The sequence below is a fragment of the Tachypleus tridentatus genome, chromosome 8 (genome assembly GCF_004210375.1).
Source record: "Tachypleus tridentatus isolate NWPU-2018 chromosome 8, ASM421037v1, whole genome shotgun sequence".
Taxonomy (NCBI): domain Eukaryota; kingdom Metazoa; phylum Arthropoda; class Merostomata; order Xiphosura; family Limulidae; genus Tachypleus; species Tachypleus tridentatus.
In genome coordinates this window covers 95,625,303-95,642,819 of record NC_134832.1, presented here as the reverse complement: position 1 = coordinate 95,642,819, position 17,517 = coordinate 95,625,303, and the positions used below count along the sequence as shown (strand labels likewise).

At 33.8% G+C, this 17,517-nt stretch overlaps 1 protein-coding gene across 1 annotated transcript in view; it reads left to right on the top strand.

Annotated features, from left to right (window-relative positions):
* The first annotated feature begins 14,207 nt into the window (after positions 1-14,207).
* LOC143222988 (putative lipid scramblase CLPTM1) overlaps positions 14,208-17,517 on the top strand; it is a 78,039-nt gene continuing 74,729 nt past the window's right edge. Inside the window, exon 1 of the mRNA XM_076450314.1 lies at positions 14,208-14,390. Coding sequence (XP_076306429.1) covers positions 14,334-14,390 — 57 coding nt within the window. The 5' untranslated portion in view covers positions 14,208-14,333. The remainder of the gene's footprint in view (positions 14,391-17,517) is intronic.

The following is a 17,517-nucleotide window of genomic DNA, read 5'->3' as shown; positions in this document are numbered from 1 at the left end:
TATAGGCTTCAGGCCGTTGAAATCGTTCCTTTTGTGTTCTAATTATACAAAAAAATACAATTTTTTACTATCTATGATAAGAGAATATATATAATTCTTTTACCATAAAGCACCAGCACTTTATTAGAGGGCGGTGATAATCTGAAATTTCATGGATTAATGAGGACCACAAACACAGGTCTAATGAGCCCTGTTGTAAAATCGAGGCTCAGACTAAAGGTAGTAGAGGGGGTGATGTAGGGCGCGTCTATATCGAGCGGCTCGAACCTGCGTTAACTTTACACTAAACGTACACTATGGTCAGCGCCTTCGGCAGCTAAGGAGAGTAAGGCGTTCGACAATAAAACCGACTAGACATGCATAAGAACAAATGGCATAGGAAAACCGCACAATATACACATAAGATTGATGCAGCTACAAGGTAAAATGGCCTGCCAGATCTAGATCACAGGAGTTTAGGCTTGGGAGTAATATTTTCGAATTTCATGCTCTGTTTAATCTGTTGTGATGAAAATTTTACTTAATCTTACACTACGTACAAAACGTAGATTCTGTGATAGTGCTTGCAAGCCTTGCATGTGTACTTAGGCCTTCTGACTGATACTTACGAACTATCGCTTAGATCGAAAAGCTTAGAAACACGCCTATATTAAAGATGCACATTTCGGCTATTGAAAAAGCCTCCATCTAGGCCTAATTATGTAATTCTATTGGTGAGAACACGAGAATCACAAGAACAAACACACAATTTGTAGGCCTGTGATGCAATAAAACAATTCAACAGACCAAACTGTAAAGGGGGATGATTGCACCCCATCCTTCCAGGATATACGCCCCTGCTTAGTATTGAAATTAACGGTTAAAACTCTGCTGAATCTTATATTATCTTCATGAATTTAATGCTTATCGTACTATAATTAAGGTTCTTGTATATCACTGAGTTTTGAAATCAGTAAACATAGTTCTTTCACTTTACATAACGACATAAAACACTAAACGCGTATTCACAATATACTATTTCTCAATACTTGACAGCACGTTTCAGTCATAATACAGCTATTGTTTAGTTTCCACTTAATACTATGCTTTACATACAGCAGTTAAACAGTCAGAAGTTCAAACAGATTCATTTGACTAAGAATATTTTTTCTCAAAATAAAAGATTGATTCAATTTCACTTATAATATCTACTTAAACATGAGAAACATATGAGATTTTATTATACACTTGACTGAGCGCAAGTTCAATTTAATTATTTAAATATCTTAGGTTATAATGCCTCGAATCTCACACATAATTGAAAAATGTTGCTATATACCACATGAAATACTGTGTAGTAATAGAACGTTGAAATACATGCAACTAATAAACAAAGCTCAGAATTATCTTTCACTGACACTTTATGGATAGAAAATCGAATATGTAAAAATTATCAATTAGTTATCCGTGTTCTGTGATTTATATATATGAAATTCACTTCGGAACATTTCTTGCTGTTTGCCCTGGCAATGAGATGGTAACTTATAACATGGATATTATTCCAGCAGCATTTCCAGTTTCTTCCAGGATGTCACACGTGATAATAAGCAGTGATGGAGCTCAACTCTACTGATTGGCAGCAACCTTTTGACACCATAAATACTTTTCCATTTAGTTACAGCTACTCAAGACCTCAATTCATAATTTCTACTTACAGTCATTTGTAGTTCTTGTGTCCTCAAGATCGAGTTTAAGGTCAGGACTGATGTGGTAACTCGGGACTTCTTAGACTGTGGCTCTCCTCAATGAAACTGCAGTTGGCTTGTAATTGTAAACTACGTTTTACATATTAGTTGTGGATGACCGGCATTCAGAATAGAACTTCTGCTAAATAGCACTTGTTTTCATATCGTGGTTTTCCTTCAGTAACGATACCCTCCATTTATCCATACATTTCACACGTATAAAACACAATTTTCTAGATTTTTGAAGTTAACCCTCAGGTTCAAATGAGAACACTAAGAAGTGAAAAATTCAAAATTTAGAAATTGAAAAAAATTTTGTTATTACAATACCAAAATTTCAACACTACTTCCTTTTATATACTCACAGATACAGATAATAACAACCTTAATTAGGCGTTTAGCAGAAAATGTATCATAAAATGAGCTTTTAATTTACTGAATCAAGGAAAAAAGCTCAAAAACAAATTTGCCATTAAAAACACTTTATTTACTTTAAAGCAAAGTTGGACATGAAAATAACGTTTATTCAATAGATGCAATACATTAAACTAAAGCTAACCACATTCTTTGACATATGTTTACAGATGCCTTAAAGGTGCTTTAAAAACACTGATGGAAATTGTATGAACGAATAAACATCAATTGTGAACGGATTCGAATCCCGGTCGCACCAAACATGCTCTCCCTTTCAGCCGTGGGGGCGTTATAATGCGACGGTCAATCTCACTATTAGTTGGTAAAAGAGTGGCCCAAGAGTTGGCGGTGGGTGGTGATGACTAGCTGCCTTCCCTCAAATCTTACACTGCTAAATTAGGGACGGCTAGCGCAAATAGCCCTCGTGTAGCTTTGCGCGAAATTAAAAACAAACAATTAATTGTGAAAACAAAACAAAACAAAAAGGTGTTTTACATATGCTACCTGTATGATTATTATAAATGAAATCCATGAGCTGAAAAATACCAACATGTTGTAAAGAAGGTGAAATGTTTGTACAGTAACTAAATGTATCATTACTGTGGAGATCTGAAAGGGTGAAAAATTGAACTTACGAATGCTCCAGTAAAGCACAGTAATCTAGGTATATATTGAAATGGCATACTCTACAAGAAAACAAGTGCATGAATCTATAGCCAAGACAGAATAACTTGTAGGAAGGATGGCTGGAGCTAGAAGAATTCTTCTCTTGGATCTAGGACTTTTGCTGATCTTGCAAAAATCTTTCACAACCATGAGCTTAGAATAGGGAACAAGTACTGCTTGGAACACCTGAAAATATTGATAATGCTCTTCCTCTGATACTGAGTCTAACCCAAGAAAAACCCCAAATAAATGTTCCATCTAAAAAAGAAACACAAGAAGTGCTTTGGAAGACGAGCTCCACCAACGTAAGCCAGCTGACAAAGAGAGTGAAAATAGTCAGAGAATACCAATAAGAATTTGTAAAATATCATTTAAACCCATTCATGAAGAAATATTGACCCCTCGCTGAGCCAAGAGTCAAGCATGTGGTGACACTGGCTGTCAATGTGAGTTAACCTATCAATATGTTGATCTTTCCTCACTAGCAACAATGATTAATAGGTCAGTGATGACACTTTACCAGATGGAAAATAAACAGCTGAGGCAATTATGAATTACGAACAAATCTGAAGGTTTGTTCAAAAGCTAGATGAGATACATTCAATATCTCATTGCTAAGTAGCTTCTGGGATAAGAGCTGATGCTCAGTAGAGCATAGAGCTTCAGGAATCCGCCTACTTAACGATTTTCCCATCAAAGCTTGGCCCTAAGTTTTAAACCTTGACATTTTCTATTTAAGATAACGTTTTTCAACCCCTTCTGGCCATGTTGTTGTCAACTGGTCAATTGTTAATATTTCTATTATTTTTACAAATCGCACCATATGATCTACAGAAGACTATAGAAGATGAATGGGGACAACAGTTTCAATCATTCTCAATTAGGGATGTCCAGTAAGAAGTGTCTTACGTTATTACTGGAAAATCAACAATTGTTTTGGCAACTCCAGGCTCCGAACGTCACAGATCACAGGAAGTGCCTTGAACTGACACTCACGTTACCAGATATGACCTTTTTATGTGATTTGCCATATGACAAACGAATCATCACAATATGAACGATGAAAGTACCCTTTTCTTCTCAGATAGTGAAAATAAAATACCAAAGTATGATTAAATTTATTGTCAAAGTGATGCATAGTATGAACAAATATAATGATGAATCGCAGTGAATGATATTGATGTATAAAGTTATACATGTACCAGTTGATTCACATTCTAGCCTACATTCCTTTCTTTAAAATGTGTCATCAAGACATCAATCCACAGAATTTAATTTGTGATCTAGGGAAAGAAATTATGAAGTTGTTATGGGAAGTGCAACAGTTTTTTTTTTTTTTATTATGGATGTGGGATGGGAATATATCTGTTTTAAATTATATTTGTACTTACTTATTTCATTACCTTGAGTATCATGTTTACATTTCCAGCAGGGTGACAAGTATTCGTTATTTGTTTGTTTCGGAATTTCGCGCAGAGCTACACGAGGGCTGTCTGGGCTAGTGTCCCTAATTTAGCAGTGTCAGACAAAAGGAAGGCAGCTAATCATCACCACCCATCGCCAACTCTTGGGCTACTCTTTCCCCAGCGAATAGTGGGATTGACAGTCACATTATAACCTCCCCACGGCTGAAAGGGCGAGCATGTTTGGTGCGACGGGAATTTGAACCCGCCACCCTCAGATTACGAGTCGAACGCTTTAATCCCCCTGGCCATGCCGGGCCCGTGACTAGTATTAAGGGATTTTCCTTTGTTTTGCTTTGTGAATATATTTATTTTGTTTAAATTAAGTTTTTGAAATTTCTATGAACTATATATACATGTACATACAAGAGTTCTCTAACATACCTTGTTTTTGTATGTATTTATATTATATATACATATATATAGGGAGTTTATATGTTTTTGTTATGCGAATAACTTTACTTGTGTGTACTTAGTTCAGTTTAAACTTAAAGGATAATTTGTTTATGTATTAAACAAATGTATTATGTATATGTTTCTTTGATAAATTGTTATTCCTTATATTAATGGCATAACAAGATGGTTAGGGCACTTTACTCGCAATCTGAGGGTTACGAGTTCGAAATTCCGTCACATCAAACATGCTCGCCTTTTCAGCTGTAAGAGTGTTATGATGTGACTATCACACCCACTATTCATTGAAAAATGAGTAGCCCAAAAGTTGGTGGTGAATGGTGAACACTAACTACCTTTCCTCTAGTTTTTTTTTTGTGACTTATGTACGGCTAACGCAGATAGCCCTCATGCAGCTTTTTGCGAATGTCGAACAAACCGGAAGTTTTTTCTCAATTTCATATATCATATCTCAAGGCGTACAACTCGTAATCTGAGGGTCGCGGGTTCGCATCCCCATCGCGCCAAACATGCTCGCCCATTCAGCCGTGGAGGCGTTATAATGTGACGGTCAATCCCACTATTCGTTGGTAAAAAGAGTAGCCCAAGAGTTAGCGGTTGGTGGTGATGCCTTCCCTCTAGTCTTACACTGCTAAATTAGGGACGGCTAGCACAGATAGCCCTCGAGTAGTTTTGTGCGAAATTCAAAAAAATAAACAAACAAAAACAATCATATCTCAATTATTAAAGAGCTATTTCGAGCTGTATATTTAAATGGTTTATATTTTAACATAAGGACCTTCATTGTTTAAAAGCTATATTTTATATTTCGTTCTTAAATAATCATTTTATTGAATTTTAATATGTGAAGAATGCTTCCATTGTTGAATGTCATTTCTGTATTACTTTCACATTTGTTTTTAAGGGTATGTACTGGTTTATATGTTATCTTTGAGTTCAAATGCTCCATTTCAAATGATTTTGTTCTGCTTTTAATTGATATTTGCTAAAGGGTATTTTCATATAATTTTCATTGTTCAAGAGATTCTTATTTTTGTATTATTTCTTTGTTTAATGATATTTTTTGTTCTGACTATGTCATGCATAGTCTTTTGAGCTGCTCCTTCCTTCGTAGTAGTGTTTAATATCGGTAAACAATTAGTTTTATTGAAGATAGAACAAGTTATAAAATAGCTTGAGTTAAGGCTTAATTTGTTTGTAGTTTTAGAATTAGGAATGGCTGGATCAGCATGGAGAAAAGAGAAATGGAAAATATTCTACAAAACAGTAAAATGTGTTTTCTACTTCATTATTTAATATGTAATTTTTCTAACATTCTTTATTTGTATGTAGCTGTTCACGTAAGCCTTTCTTAACTTTGCCTCTTCCAGCTCTGTATAAGATTTCTTTGTTCTTTAATTGGCAATTCACTGAGTTTCTTGCAGGGATGCTAGATGGGCTTATTGGCTACAAAACTGGATAGATAGAAGAATAAGGGTTGTTATAAATGCAGTTTAGTCAAACTGAATTAATGTTAGAAGTGGAATACCTCAAACTTGGCCTTAGGTCTTTTCCTTTTTGTAGTTCTGTAAAATTTGATTAATGCGACAAGTGGGTACTTTCAGGCTACGCCTTAGGACTTTTACCATTTGATTGGTAACATTGATATAGATATAGAAATGGTCAATAAATTACTTACATTTGCAGATGATATTAAGACCTTCGGTGTTACTAGCAGTGAAAATACACCTACCTTACAAAAGGGTTTAGATCATTTAGTGAGTTAGACAAATAAATGGTTGACAGGTTTTAATTATAATAAATGTAGGATTACGCATGTTGGTTATCATAATTTTAATTATGAGCATAAATGAGAATAATCTTAGCAGTGTCATAAAAGAAAGGTATCGTGACAAAGACACTCTCTTAAGACTCCAAGCAGTATGCTGTTACTAACACCATGACAAATAGGTCTCCAGCCTGTATCTATATTTTATAGGTCATCGATTGGTCTCATTTGGAGAATTGTATCCAGTCTTCTGTTTCTTGTTTCTTAAAAGACGTCACATTGTTGGAAAGGTTCAGATGAGGACTATTAAGATGATACCAGGTATGAAAATATTATCATAAGAGGCTAGGTTAAGATTTCTGAATTTGTTTTCTTTTGAGAGTAAAACATATTTAGAGGGAATTTGGTTAACGTGTTTAAGATTGTTGACGCATCAATTTTTTTATATATATTTAATGGTAAAAGTAATAAGTTTGTTTTGAATTTTGCGCAAAGGTACACGAAGGCTATCTGCGCTAACCGTCCCTAATTGAGCCAACTCTTGGGCTACTCTTTTACCAACGAATAGTGCGATTGACCGTCACATTATAACGCCCTCAAGGCTGAAAGGGCGAGCATGTTTGATGCGACGGGGATTCGAATCCGCGAGCCTCAGATTACAAGTCGAAAGCCTCAACCCACCTGGCCATGTCGGGCTAAAAGTAATAAGACTAGAGGAAACAAATGTAAAATTTGACAGGGTAGGAGTCTTGTTCAGTTGAGACAATTTTGGTTTTCTAGCAAGGTGGTTGGTATTTGGAATAGGTTGCCTTTGGAAGTGGTGAATGCAATAATTAAAGAAATTTAAGGAAACTTTGATAAATATTTGAATGATAAGGACTGGCTATGACAGTTTTAGTATTAGAGTGTAGTTTAATTTAATGACTAAGAAGCCCAGATTAACCAAAATGTTCCTTCTTTTCCTTTAATGTTTTGCTATGTTAAGTTAGCATATGATGTTCAGGAATAAGGGTTCATCTTACCTAAGGGTAAATAACACAATTTCCGAGGGTTTCACGCACCACAGCACACCAGCATGAGTGGGAAGAGGTCACATGTAGAATAGCATTCAGCGTGAAAATGCCGACTTAGCTTGCTGCTGTATATTTTGTATTAAGAACAAAGTTCATTTTTATTCAAAATATAATTTTTCAGAAATTATGCAGAAATATTAAACCTGTAATTATTTATCTTGATACTGTATAAAAATGTAATGGAACTAAGAGATTGACAAAAATTTCTTCACTTTCATTTTTAGAGCTTTTGTGAGAGTTTACTTTATATAACTTAAACTTTATTTCAGAGTTTTGGGGGAATGTTTTTATTATCTTACCTCGTAATATGTTAAGTATTATAATTTGTTTTGGACGAGTCTATGATTTATTATGTTATGCATGTTAACGTATTACTGTTTCAAATAACCGGAAATTTGAATTTAGAAGTTAATAAAATGCTAATATGTATCAAATTTATGTTAGTTGCCAACGAGATTGATACACATAATTTCTTTTTTAACACAAATATGTTTTAGTATACAAACATGAAAATAATACAATATATAATAACGGTTATTACTAATAGTTATTACAAATGATGGGTTTCATATAAGAGTTTCACAAACTTACAAACAATATCCGGTCTAGAACTAAATATTTTATCAACGATCCAGGTCCACGGTGATCAAATTAATTCAGAGTTGATATTCTCACACCTAACTTCAGCTGGTTAGGACTGATTGGCCACATACCAATTACAAGTTCACATTTTACCGAGGGAGATGTTTAATGTCCTCGTAGATATAATAAGGTTCGAAGTAATTCACTGAAATTAAACGGTTTGTAATGTTCGAAATCTATAAATATTCCTGGTCCATTTCTGTAGTTTTCTTATTAATAGGCGTTAATCACAATTATAGCCTTTTAGGCCAAAAGCACACTGACTGTATATACTTAATAATAATCTCTCTGTCTCTCAGCGAGTCGGTTTTTATGTATCAATCATGCGAAACTTTAGAATTTTCAAGAACGATTGAGTACACCAGCGTTTTCGTAACATAAGTATTGTTAGTTTTTATATTCAAGAACTTTGTACAAACTTCAAGAACAGGTGGGACTTGCCCAATACATAGTTAACCATATACCTCACATGAAAAAAGAAAACTATAATGAAACAAGCGTAGGTAATAAAATAAATATATAACAGGAAATCTGTTACACTCGTTATAAAAGACATTGTTTAATTTTAACTTAACATTGAGCTTAACTTCGTGTTACATGTATCTAGTTGAACGCATAGCAGGTACCCTCTGGACTGCGAGAGAGTGCTTACTTAGACTTCACCTTCTCTTTCTTTCTTGACAATCGAGGCGGCCAGGAGCAGAGGTGTATTACTGCTGTAATTAGTGCCAGATAAAGACGATTATAAGGCCTAGGCACCTTTGCTTCGTAGGCCTACCAGCCGTAAAAATTAAACCAAAAGTTAGATAAATTATAGATAGATAAATTATAAATTCTGGCTTGAAATTTAAGTATTTATATGCGTCAAATGTATACTTGCTATGTATGTGTATTAATACATTGTAGTTAAATATTGACTGTATATTTATGTGAATATGAGTACACAAATTAATACGTATATACAAAAATATATCGTATAACTTAAAGATGTAATAACGTTTTTACAGTAAAATCTGTATTTCATATATCTGTGCTTATTTTTTTTTGGTCCTCTAAGATTAACTTTTAAGGAAAATTTTCATGGATCTATAGTTTTCGTAGCTTCTCAAATTTTTTTAGGCACTAGGCACTGTGCCTAATAAATAATCTGGCTCTGGTTGTATTGCATTGGAATACTGCTCAGACTCCTGAAATTATAGTCGAGATCTAAAATTTGGAAAGCTATATATGATTAATATGTATGTAAAAACGGATGGTTTTGGATGAGAACATTTTTTTTTACGTAGAGGAGCGAACAACGTTTCGACCTTCTTCAGTCATCGTCAGGTTCACAAAGGAAGAAAGAGGTAACTGACCGATAGCTGACCACATGTTTGAAGGGGTTGTGTAACTGAGTGTAGGAATGTAGATGTCATGCTTAGATGTTTGATTATACTTATTAATATAGGTATAAAGGTGTTCCTTTGTATTAATTTATTTTGGGCTTGAGTTGTTGTATAAGTAAGGCTTCTTTAATTTTGCGTTTGTTTATGTTTGTTTCTTTATTTAGTATTTGGGTGTTTTCTATGGCTGTGTTGTGTTTATTTGATTTACAGTGTTCGAAAACGTGTAAAGGTGAATTTTTGTGTTCTTTGAATCTGGTTTCCATTTTTCTACTTGTTTCTCCAATATAGGCAGTTATCACATTGTATTTTATAAATAATGTTGGTGTGGTTGTTTGTCAATGTAGTTTCTACACAGTATAGACCTCAGTTTTGTGCCAGGTATTTGAATAAATTTGGTATTAACTGTAATATCATATTTTGTTACTAGTTTTTGCCAAATGTTGGTTATTTTTCTGCTGATGTCAGGAATATATGGTATGCAGCAGTATATGGTTTCGTGATTTTTTTTAATTCGTGAGACATATTTACTTTTGTTAGTTGATTTTGCTTTTTATCTAGGTGTGTACATATAACATTTAATAGTCCAGTATGGATGATTTTTCTGTGGATTTCTGTTTTAAATTGTGTATTGGTTCTTGTAATTTTGAGGTTAAGAAATTATATTTGATTGCTTTCTTCCTGCTCACATGTGAAGCTAATGTTGGGATTTATAGAGTTAATGTGATTGAAAAAATTAAGTGTGTGTTCTGTAGATGTGAATCCCACAATCGTGTCGTCTATAAATCTGTACCAGTATAGTGGTGGATGTAATGCTGTGTTAATTGCTTGTGTTTCAATTTGTGTCATAAAAATATTAGCTAGAACTGGTGATACTGGGTTGCCCATGCTAAGGCTATTTGTTTGTATATAGTTGTGGTTGTTGAACATGAAGTTTGTCTTTATCGTGGTGAGTTGGTTGCTGGGAATGTCTATAGATGGGTTTGGGTCTCGGATATGAGTTCCAAGGCTATCTTGCAGGCTTGAGCGGTTGGAACTTCTGTAAAGAGGGATATGACATTGAAACTGGCCGTTAAGGCTTTATGATTGAGTTATGTCTCTTTTTGTAAGATTGTTTTTTAGCTTTCTGTTTTGTGAAATTATGTTGACGGTTTTGTGAGAAAATTCTTTGAAAAAATCGTTTAAGATATTGTTTTTAGGTGTTTCTTGAAAATATAAATTTTAAATTTTTTCTTGGATGTTTGGCTGCATGTCAATAAAATTGTCGAAGTTTTCTTCTTTCTGTTGGTTGTTTTTGGTTGTTTTCTTGTTTTTGTTTACTGTGGAAAGTATCACAAGTCTCCTGGCTAGGTCTTCTAAACATGTTTTGATTTCTAAGCTTGGAATGTACCTAGGTGTTATTGCGAAGTCCTTTGTTAAGTAGATGTATCTCGTCTGTGTTTAATTGTCGGTCGGATCTGTTAATTATGAGGTTAGTCAACGGTTTGTGGTGTTGGTGTCTTTTCTGTTGTTTGCATCTTGGTTTTTCTAGTTTTTTTGTTGTGGCTGATCTGATTGTTCCTGTTGTTCCTAGTGTTGATTTGGTTGATGTTTCATTGATATAAGTCTGTAAATCTCTGGTTTAATACCAGAATAGTCGTGCCAGTTGATGGTCTAGGTTCATTTTTTTGTTTTTGTAAGTCATGTAGTTCTTTGTATTTCATGTTCAACATGGCTTTAAGTAGTTTTTCTGTAAATTTTGGTTAATGTTTGTGCATTGATTAAATTTTTTTGATAGTTTTACCTTTACAAAATTAGGGGTTAGTTGTTTCTTTCTACAAAAAAAATTTCTCATCCCAAACCAACCATTGTTACGTATATATTTTTCTCTACAAGTGGGTTTTTTCGTCATTACTGATTATATATATAATTAAGTGTTTTTCATAATCAAACTGTAAAAGCATCATAGAACATATTTGGTTCTTAGCAATACCGCATTTACAGTGATAGAGTTATTTCAGATCATTCAATGCATATGCTGTTATTCACCCTCAGGAAAGGGCATCAGACACCACGCAGTTGCTCCGACTCAAAAAGCAGGTATCAGAGCTTTAAAATAGTAACACGCTTTTGTCGTGCATTATTAGAGTATTAAATCCACAAACTTGATATTAATTTATTTAATAAAATACAATTTACAATTATACTTTGCATTTAGTTTTAAAAGTACATATTTTCGAAAACTTATTGTTTCCATCATATAGAAATACTTCGCATTTTTATCTATTACTGTTAGTTGAAGAGAAGGTGCGAAAAGAATTATAAAGTTGAAGTTTTAAATACTATGGCGCTGTTAGAAATACAGTAAGTTAATAAAACACAGTTTTTAAAAGTTATTTTAATGTTATGTGGTACCTAGTTGTTGTTCCTTAATTTAAACGAATTTGAGTTGTGTACTTTTCCTCAGTAATATATGCGTATTCAATTTAATACTATCGTATGTAGTCTCAAATAATTAGTGTTGTGAATATATATTTCCATATAAAATGGACCCACAAAAAATGGAAATTCTGTTTCGATTTTGAATAGAGTAACCATATTTTCAAACCGAAAAACTGAAGTCCAGCCTAATTTCAAAATAATTATTACAAATTTGAAAAAAATTAACTTTTATTTAACTTACTTTAAATTTATTGAAGTATTCCACAGTGTTTCAAATATATCAACATTGGCATTATTTTTGAAATAATTTCAATGACATTTTTGGTGACAGACAAAAGACAGATGAGCAATAATTGTTAAATCACACATATAAGAAATTTTTATTTTCTTTATCCAATCCATCTTAAAATAGGCTACTTTATATCTGGGTTTGTTTAAGAATCCATAACATTTTCAAACAAACAACTTTTAGATTTTAGCGCTTTTGTGAAACTATTTAGACATGTTTTTGTGAATAATTAATAAAGTGAAGAAATTCTGTTTTTCATTAAATAATCGAAACATTCAGTACACGATTGTGTAAAGTGTGTTTTAACAATGAACACAAATTTGGACCTCAGTACGCAGACCTGGGTTTCTAAGTTTCTCATCACGTACAAACGGAACTTTCCAGAGAGTTGGGCGCCAGGATAATACTACAACAATGAACGAGTCAAATAGACTTATTACATAAATTCGTAATTTAATGTGACGGAAAATTTGATGTATTTATCATAAAACAGAGACATTCTGCGCTTAGCGAGAACTTTTCTCGGCTCGGAACACTGGGACAAACTGTAATGAAAAACAGACATTTTTGTCTGTTCTATCTATCTCGGCCATTTCGGTTCGCCTCTTCCTGCACCATGGTAACATCACATGACACATTTTGGCAGGGTTCTTTTTCTATACAATTTAGCACTACACCATTTACCATAACAGACACATTTGTGCTTGTGTTGTTGTATTTATTAATAAAGATTTTTCTTGTGTACTTTTTGATATTCGACTCTTTCTTTTTGACGAACTAAGTCTGAGATCCATAAGATAGATAAACCCATATTCGGTAACTGAATGTTTTTTAACCTCTATTTGGCGGATCCTAACTGACTAGTCTTGATGAAATTGAGGAGTGAGAAAATGCCACAGAACGCGAAGTTGAGGATTGCATATCGCCTAATAAAAAAGTTTTTTTTCCAGTATCATATAAGCAAGAGTTCAATTATAGTACAATTACTAACATTGTTTTATTTAATTACTTCACACTTTACATTGTTTTTTCCAAATTCTCAGGTTTGATCAACTAAATGGCTGCTGGAAAAAAATGAAATAATAAAACAAAAGTTGATATATATTTTGTTATTGCTAAACTGAACACAACATTTATTGCTCATCTAACTTTATCGAATCACTATTTTTAGTAAAAATACTTTATTAAAAGTTATGATTTTTATTCTATACAAAGAACTTAAAAGGTTTGCTAATAGCTTGCCAAATTTCGTGATAATACATAAATCACATAGTTTGTTTGTTTTAGAATTTCGCGCAAAGCTACCCAATTTTGTAGTGTGAGACTAAAGGAAAGGCAGCTAGTCATCACCACCTACCGCCAGCTCTTGGACTACTCTTTTACCAACGAATAGTGGGTTTGACTGATACATTATAACGCCCCATTGCTGAAAGGGCGAACATGTTTGGTAGGACGAGAATTCGAACCCGCGACCCTCAGATTACGAGTCGAACGCTTTAACCCCCCTGGCCATGCCGTGCAAAATCGTATCGTACCGGGTGATGTGTCGATGCAGTCGTATAAAGGCTTCACTGTACGATATTCTTATTGTATCATCACACTTTTAGCTATTACTATAAATCAATTTAGACTTCTGTTTGTTAAATATATGAGTTTAAAGAACTAGCTCTAGCTAGTTGTTAACATTCTGTGTATTTGGTGTTTTAAGAATCGCCACAATGCACCTCAGAGAAATAAATTATTTATGTAAGATGCATAATATATAAAATAAGATACAAATGTATAAAACATTGTATTGATAATTACGCTCATCTTAGAAATACAAATTATGTATAATATTGACGATTTCAATCATTATATGCTTTCACTTTGAATCTATTAGTTCGATCTATTTACTCAATACAGCTTTTCCGTTTTAAACGCTTTTTAACAGTGCCGGCTCTTTTATTGCCGAGCAGTTTTACTTAGTATAGTTGTAAAGCATCTTGTAACTACTTTCTAAATTGAGGAGTAAAAGTGTTAGTGATATTAAGTAATTGTTTTCCGTTGCTGAATATAACAAGCTAAAAATTACAGAATGAGTGAAGATGGCCTTAGCAACAATGTGAGAAACGATAGTCTCGTGCAAAATGAGGTAATTTTGATACTAGAAATGAAAATACTGTGTTAAATTTAGCACGAACAGCATCAAAGTAAAGTAGGCGTAGGTTTAAATTAAAAAAACTAAGGTTGAATAAGAATAAAATGAGTGTTGATACTATGATAGTATTTATACTATTACTAATGATATTATTATTATTACCCTTAGTTATTGCAAGCGAATACTTCACACGTTTTTATCAAGAAAATAAACTTACTTCATAATGTGAATTATTTATAAACACCAAACGTGTATAACTTTAATTTAAAGTAAAGTTAAACTTTAACTTAAACATATGTAAGCCAAACAGTCATCAAATACTTCAACTTATGACACCACTTAAGTAGGTAGATATATAAATAATGATGAATTTATTTAATTTGCTTATTTGTTATTGAGAGTTGATATGTTACTGTTATAAGGATAAATTTCATTAAACCTATTTTATGCACTATTTTTGAGTACTTCTTTTCACATACATAACATTGTAATCATCTATTGATGTTCCATTCTTGTTCTATTAAGTTTCAATACCAAAAGATAATAGGGAGCCATTAGCATTTTGTCCATCTGGGTCATCCCATTTTGTATCACCATCTCTATCTAATGAAATATGTTGTGGACAACAAGTGATCATTTGACCTTTTAACTGTTAAAGGCTGTACTTGCTACTCACTCCTGAAAGACAGTTTAATTACAACTTCGATTCCACCCTTTATTTTTCAGGAATGTATAGATTTGTGTTTTAAGCATTTACAATGTGCTGACCTCTACTAGTCATTCTATAACTGTTACCATTAGGTAAATAAGACTGTTTTCACTGCAACCAAATCTATATTTTGTAAATCTTCAAATTAATTGTTTTATTTTAAGGATAGAGAAGAAAGAAATGGGAAACATTAATTGTATTGATTTCCCAGATAATTTTATAAAGTTCAAAAAGACCTTTCTTATCCCCAATTTTTTCTTCTTTTATGAAGATGATCTAAGTCCCATTTTAACTTATACCTGTAAGATAAACATCCATCCTTAAAATTGGTTTATTAGTCTAACTCTGAATTATTTTTCAATAAATTGATGATTTCTTTTCTTGGATAAGGAAATCAAAACTGCACAGAGTATTGCATTCCTGTTTAGTTATTTGCACTGAGAGATGATTACTGCATCTGAATTAGACTTGTAATCAGTAGATGTATGTTTATAAATGGATCCAAAAACTGTATTGGCTTTGCCACTGGATCAAAGCCCTGTCTCACTGGTACTAGTGACTTATACATGACCAAAAACCAAGATCATTTTCTTCATTCATATTTAAATATTGAAGACAAACATGTTTTTTTATGTACAAAAAAAGGGCATTGGCTACAAGAAAAAAAAACAGAATTTTTGAGAAATAATATAAAGTTTCAAATTCAAGATGATTATAAAAGATCATTGGAGTTGGTCAAAAAGGACATAATTAAATTTAAAAAAGTTTATGTGAAAAACAACTAACTTAAAATGTAAACAAGTAAGAGTAAATTTTATATAAATATATAAGGGCAGAGCTGGATGATTAATGAATGTGTTAGTTGATTAATAACTTTTTTATTTAATCAATGATATTTCACTTATCAGTTATTCTCACATAAAGTGAGTAGAAAAAAGGCTTATAACACTCATTGCACACCTTGGTTTAACAACAGACAAAATGGGATAATTCAATTAAATAGTTGGAATAATTGAAAATTTTACTGTAAACCTAAATTTCAGTTAGTTTATTTCTCGGTTTGGATTTCTGTACATGGTGAGGGGACCTCCTAGAGAAGGTTCTGTTCCTTCATTTTACCTCCTCTGGGATCTAAACATCCACCCACATGTTTGCTGTGTGTGGCGACCCGTGAAGGGGAGGAGAGGATCCTGGTGGTTGAGGGGTCCAACCCCAACACATCACTTTGGCCTTTAATCCTAGTGACGGGCAGCCTTTGGGTGGGTCCTCTTGGGTCAATCAGCTGGTCCACTTGGGCTAGGGTCAACCAAGTACTAGTGTTGGAAGTTCTCAACAGATGTTGTGGACATTGTGTCTCATGCTGGTGTTTGGGTATAGTGCTCACGAAACTCTGGCGTTGCTGCAGTATCCTCGCTTGACATTGCAGTGTGTCCCCTCATAGGGCTCCATGGTGGGTGGGATCAGTGGGCACTGAAATTTCCTTTTTTCCTGTGGATCCTACAAACAAAAATTTAAATAAAATAGTGAAAAAACAGTTAATAGGTAAATGACCACATCTTGAAGTTTCTGAGCATCAATCTTCAACATCTGTACTACCTGTTGTACCTCATTTTCTTATCCTACATTCTCTTTCAGAGAAACCTTTAGGGCAAATGACCCCTTTTTTATTCAGAAGGGACTGGAGGGACTTCTTTGCTCTCCAAAGTCAGTAAAGAAGCTTTGATCTGGAGACATACTGGTAGAAACATCCATATCTCAACATAGTGAATTCCTCTTGAATTCAAAAAGAATTGGGGATATACCTATTGAGGTCACACCTCATGCTACTTTGAATTCATCATGAGGAGTTATTGTTGAGAGGGATTTGAAGAACAATCCAGAGTTGGAGATTCTGGCTGGTTTCACCACTCAAGGAGTTTTTGCAGTGAGACGTATCTCCACTCGCAAAGATGGAGTCACTCTGCCAACCAGTATCCTCGTTCTGACATTTATATCACCATCTGCACCTGCCACAATCAAGGCAGGTTATCTTAATTGCAGGGTGTGGCCGTACATTCCAAACCCTCTCTGATGTTTCCAGTGTCAGAGGTTCAGTCACTCAAAGATGTCATGTCATGATTTCTGGACATGCGCTCGTTGTGGTGGCAAGGACCATGATGCCTGTGAAACAAACCATCATTGTGTCAATTGCAATGGCTCTCATCCATCCTACTTTCATTTTTGCCCTAAATGGTTGGAGGAAAAAGAGGTGAAACATTTGCAAATGATTCATAACATTACTTATCCTGAGGCTTGAAAATTGCTGTCCACCACTTCATCTCTGACATATACTGCTGCACTTAGTTCCACAACTACAGTGGGAGTGTAGACAGATCTCTCTGTGCCTTCAAGAGGATTGTTCTCCAAACAAAT